General features: G+C 31.1%; 1 protein-coding gene across 1 annotated transcript in view; it reads right to left on the bottom strand.

The window, feature by feature from the left end:
* The window catches only part of LOC106459696 (dnaJ homolog subfamily C member 16-like), a 33,987-nt gene extending 29,205 nt beyond the window's left edge, over positions 1–4,782 (bottom strand). The window contains exon 1 of the mRNA XM_013919343.2: positions 4,560–4,782. Coding sequence (XP_013774797.1) covers positions 4,560–4,723 — 164 coding nt within the window. The 5' untranslated portion in view covers positions 4,724–4,782. The remainder of the gene's footprint in view (positions 1–4,559) is intronic.
* Between the last annotated feature and the right edge of the window lie 482 nt (positions 4,783–5,264).

The following is a 5,264-nucleotide window of genomic DNA, read 5'->3' as shown; positions in this document are numbered from 1 at the left end:
TTTTTCTTCTTTCTCTCAATTTAACCAATCAGTGCATGTGTTTAGACTCAGATGGGGCCAAAGGCAGTTAGTTCATGCAACAGTATCAAGTGATTGTTGATATTGTGATCGTTAGCATGCATTCATTGTTGTTAAAGTAAATGAATATATATGTAGACTCCTTTTCCCATTACAAACAGTAGTGAAGTTAGGCACACCTGGCTTCTGAGTTTTTGGGCTGGCTCTAAGATCTGAAAATATTCGTTAAGGCCTGGCTTATGTTGATGAAGGTATATACGTGTAGATTTAATATATCTAGATTTAAAAAAAAACATTTGACATAGTGCTACACAAAAGGCTTGTTAAAAAAATTATCTCTGTGTATGTGTGGGGTAAAGTTGGCTCACTGAACAGAAAAGTGGCTCGATGGAAGAAAACAGAGGGGTGTTATAAATGTAACTCAGTGAAACTGTATTAATGTCACAAGTGAGGTACCTCAGGACTCAATGTTAGGAGAATAATGTTGCTTTACAAAAGGATTTATATCATGTAGTGAGTTAGGTTAATAACTGGCAGATGGCTTTTAATTATAATAAATACAAGTTAATATATGTGAGTTAACATAATTTAAACTATAATAATTTTTATGGAAATAACCTTAATTGTATTATGGAAGAAAATTATTATGGCGTTCTGGTTGGTCAGCTTCTTAAACCACCAAAGCTGTTGCTAGTGGTAGGGCAAATAGGAAGTTGACTTGAATCTACAGAAATATTGAATACAAGTGTAAAAAATATCACTTCATTGTATAGGTCACTGATAAGGTGTAATTCAGAGTATTGTTTTCAGTCTTAGGCTTTTTACTTAAAAAAAAAAAACATTGAGTTGTTAGAAAGAGTTCAAAAGAGGGCTAATAGGATAAAACCCGAGATGGAAAGGTTGTCATATGAGGACATGTTAAGATATCTGAAACTGTTTTCTCCTGAAAAAATAAAAGAATTAAATGGTATCTGATTGAGGTGTTCTAGATAATTAATTAACTCTTATCTGAGCCGGTAAGCAGCTTTACATGGTCAAGAGGGCACCAAGGGTACTCCTGCAAATTGAATTTCACAATTTAAGTAAAATAGTAATTTTATCTTTTCCTCAACTGTTTCACCTGTAAACAAATCCTTACACAATTTTTTAAGAATGTTTCTGCTCATCTGAAAGTTTAGGCTTATATTTACCTAGACCCTGGAATCTTTTACAAATAGAATTATCCAAGATTTTGTTTCTCACATGACTTTTACTTTCCTCTCGATGGCGGTGTTGAATGGGTTTTATGATACAACAGCAAGTGAATTAGGCAATAATTAATAAACCTTAGTCTCCAAACAAGATAGAACCAATGGTTAAATATGATTGGATAGAAGGTTTTCTTCTCTATCTATGTAACAGTAAAGTAAATAACACTTCAGTAAACAGTAATGTATTATTTCTGGAAAAGTGACTGGCAGAAGTTATCATATTAGAGAACAAAGGATTTTAATGTAAGGTTCACAAAACTTAGAAACAAGAACAAGCTATAAATCAAGAATTTTTTATGTAGTTTCCTTTGATTATATTTTCATTTGTGATAATGTTTTGTGATGTATTATGTATGTTATAAACTACAGGAATATTCTTATATGAGAAAACAAAGGAAGGATATTTAGGGTTAGTAAGCATAGTAAGCTAGGGACTCTGTAACATGAAACCATTTGGATTATATAAAATATTTTTTATTTGTGTGTATTAATAAATTTATTATTACTTGAATAACGTATACAAGTTCAAGAACTCCTCCATTAATGAAAACAAACTGTAACTTGTAAGTATTAGAAAGAAACTGAGCTTGACCAAATACATAGCTAGAAAAATATCAGCTATATCAGTGTAGGCTTAGGATACAAGTGCAATTTGTTTCCACTAGTCAAAGCTTTTACTATTCATCTATTTTACTATTTTATGATATTTTAAAGGTTGCATAGCAATTTCAATAGGCCATGATAAATAACAAAAATAAATAAATGACGAAAATAAAACAAGTTAGACCTAATTTGAACTTTCTAATCAGTAATATTTTAAAAACCTGGTTTAGTTTACTTTTATAATATTTTTAATAGTTATTTTCTTTGTATGTACAAGCTTGTATGAACAGACAAGGCAGCGATATGCCATTACTAGAACATCACAGACAACAATTATGGTTTTATCGAAAAAAATAACTGTTGGGTAAATTTTCATGATTTTAGGTACACAATTAAAAAAAAAAAAACTCTAAAATGAAAGGAAGTATTTCGAATATTTTTAAAAACAGCATCTCAAAACAAGATTTCAGAAGATTTATAACCTAAAATATGAGAGAAATACTAAACCCAATTATATAATTTTTTTAAAGCAAAAACTACATATTATTTAGAAAGTAAGTACCAAGTTTCATGTCATTAAGATAAGCATATTAAGTGTGAGAACTAAACAAAAAGCAGTGACACATCATCATCCTGCCAGTCCAGATAGGATTAAGGGACCTTAAGTACCGACGCATCATCTTTTTTCATATTTAATGGTATGGTAGGACAAGGAGAAGAAATATACATTTTGCCAGGATAGGAATCATTTTCATCTTACACAGTTTTTACTTTCCTACAGGGTGGTTGGTCTTTGGAATGGGTTGCCTTCAGATATGGTGGGTGCAGCAAATTTAAGGGAGTTTAAGGAAAATTTCAAGAAATATTTAAACGATCAAGGCAAGATTTGAGTATTTAAGTGCATGGAACAAAACTAATGGACCAGCAGGCCTCTTAAGTATTATGCTGTTAATGAAGTCCACTCAAACCGGACCCTTATTACTAGTGGAGTGCTTCATGGATTGGTGCTTTATTTTCTTTACATTACTGATGTTGTTAGGGGCAAAATTAATAAATCAGTAAAGTTTGTTGATGACATTCAATTCTTGGGTATTTCTAGCTCTATTGAGAATGTTAAAGTACTACAGCAAGTGTAAGGTAATGCATATGGGTTATCATAACCTAGGTAACATATTTAGTATAGATGGGCCCTGCTCAGAAGCATAACTGAAGAAAAGGACCCTGGCAGAGTGATGGATAAGTAACTTAAGGCATCAAGACAGCGCTCTGTTGTTAGTAATAAAGCTAATAAAATTTGGGGTGAATCTATATACAAATTGATTATAAGTCAAAAGGGGCAATTATTTCTTTATACAAATCATTGGTCAGACTTCACTTGGAATACTGTGTACACTTTTGGTATCCTTATCTAAGAAGTAATATTTGTTGGAAAGAGTCCAGACGAAAGCTACCGGATGATTCATCTTACAAGGATAAGTTAAGATCTCTTATTTTCTTTTGATAAAAAAAAGGGGGGGGATAAGAAATGATTTTACTGAAGTTTACATGATTGTACAGGGGACTGAAAGAATAAAGGTGTCAATTTCTTTGTGCTATATTCTAAGGTAAATAAGACCAGAGGACACAAAATTAAGATTTCAAAAAAGACAAGCTAGGCTACAATCAAAAATAAAACAGTTTTATGTTTATAACCCGAGTGACTGTCAAAGTTGTCAATGATAATAGTAAAGGCTGGCACATTAAAACAGTTTAAGAGGATCACTCGTGATTTCCTGAAAAATAAAAAGGTGGGTTTAAATTTTTACTTTTGGTGTGCAAGAATAATCTTGAAGGAGAAACGGTCTACTGCTGTCCATATATTATAAAAATACACTAAAAGCCTAAACAAATAAAAAAATAACATAAACTTGTTAACAAGGTAAATAAGTATACCAAAATGGGTACAAATTAATATAAAACTCTTACATGACAATTAATAAAAGGCTATTTACTGTCACAGTGGCCTATAAATATAATAATTCTGAAAGGAAATGTTCATCAAAATTGCTTCACAACAACAGAATGTTCATGCAAATGTATTATTAAAAAATAAACAATGAAATGCAAAGGCCTGTAATTAGAAAAAATTTGTGCATCCAACTGTACAACACTTAGTTATATAATCCTGCTCATTACTTTGTTCAAACTTTTTTCCTTTTCATACAAACACTCTTATCAAAAAGACTTGGACTTAGGATTTCCCCTTTTTTTTTACTATGCCTGTTATGAAATGTAAATAATTAAGCAGATCTATAGCTTGAACTTTTGTCTTGCAAAATGTTACTTCTATATATACATATTTTGGGTGTAAACAAATTTTAATATTTTTAAGTACTCTTTTTTGAACTTGAAATTGTTCTCAAAAAACTTATTTTTCTACAGTACTCACATTCACAGTAAATGTCATAGTGAGCTATTTCCCTAAAGTTTAAGCTACACATTCAATGTTTCATGGCCTTAATTATATAAGTTAAGATAATTTATTAAGACTTCCGAGTAGTAGGCCTACTAACACTGTACAAACCATCAAATGTATCATCGCTTGAGCGCATACGACGTCGAAAATTTAATCTTAGACTTAGAACCTAATAAGTAATACTAATATTAATAAGATAAGATGAACTTCAGAAAGCCGTTCATATTACTTACCACTGCTTTGCAAGCTTCTTGTAAGCTTGCTTAATTTCCTGTATAGTTGCTGACGATTTTACGTCTAATGTTTCATACGGATCTCTAAAACCATAAATTATTTCAATAATAGAAAAAATTGTTATTAAAAGGGAGCTAACACGCGATAGTTTTAGAACATGCATATTGTATAAAATATATTAAACACAATCTCATTTACCACAAACCCCATCTAAATCGAACTCTCCTAAATAAGGCAATTATACGTTAGCCATCTAGTGGCACACTGACATAGTTGATATATATTATTATTTTCTAGCAAAGGTTCTTTATATGTGAGTGGAAGAGAGAATTTTCTTTTAAGTTTCGATAAAATTTACACTACTAGCAAAACTATTTATTATGTCCGATACAAAATGCCTATATAATCAGCGTTGACTCTAAAAATCTTTGGATATTTGTATGTTAGATTGTTAGCAACGCATTTACTTATATTGACAGTTCTAGGATCCTAGACTGATAAAAACCTTTTTTTTTTCTTTTAGGCATGTGATGCTGGTAAAAGTGGTAAGTTCTTTTGTTTTTGTCTTTTTTACGAGATGGTACAGACTGACTAGGGTCAGTTGGTAAGCTCGATGACTTCTTGGCAAGTTACATTTTTATCATTAATGTCTTATTATTTCTCAGCACCCCAACAGCTCAGCGGTAAATCTGTAACCTTATAAC

Source organism: Limulus polyphemus, unplaced genomic scaffold (assembly GCF_000517525.1).
Source record: "Limulus polyphemus unplaced genomic scaffold, Limulus_polyphemus-2.1.2 Scaffold649, whole genome shotgun sequence".
NCBI lineage: Eukaryota > Metazoa > Arthropoda > Merostomata > Xiphosura > Limulidae > Limulus > Limulus polyphemus.
Note: the sequence above shows the minus strand (reverse complement) of the source record. Positions and strands in the feature narration are given on the sequence as shown.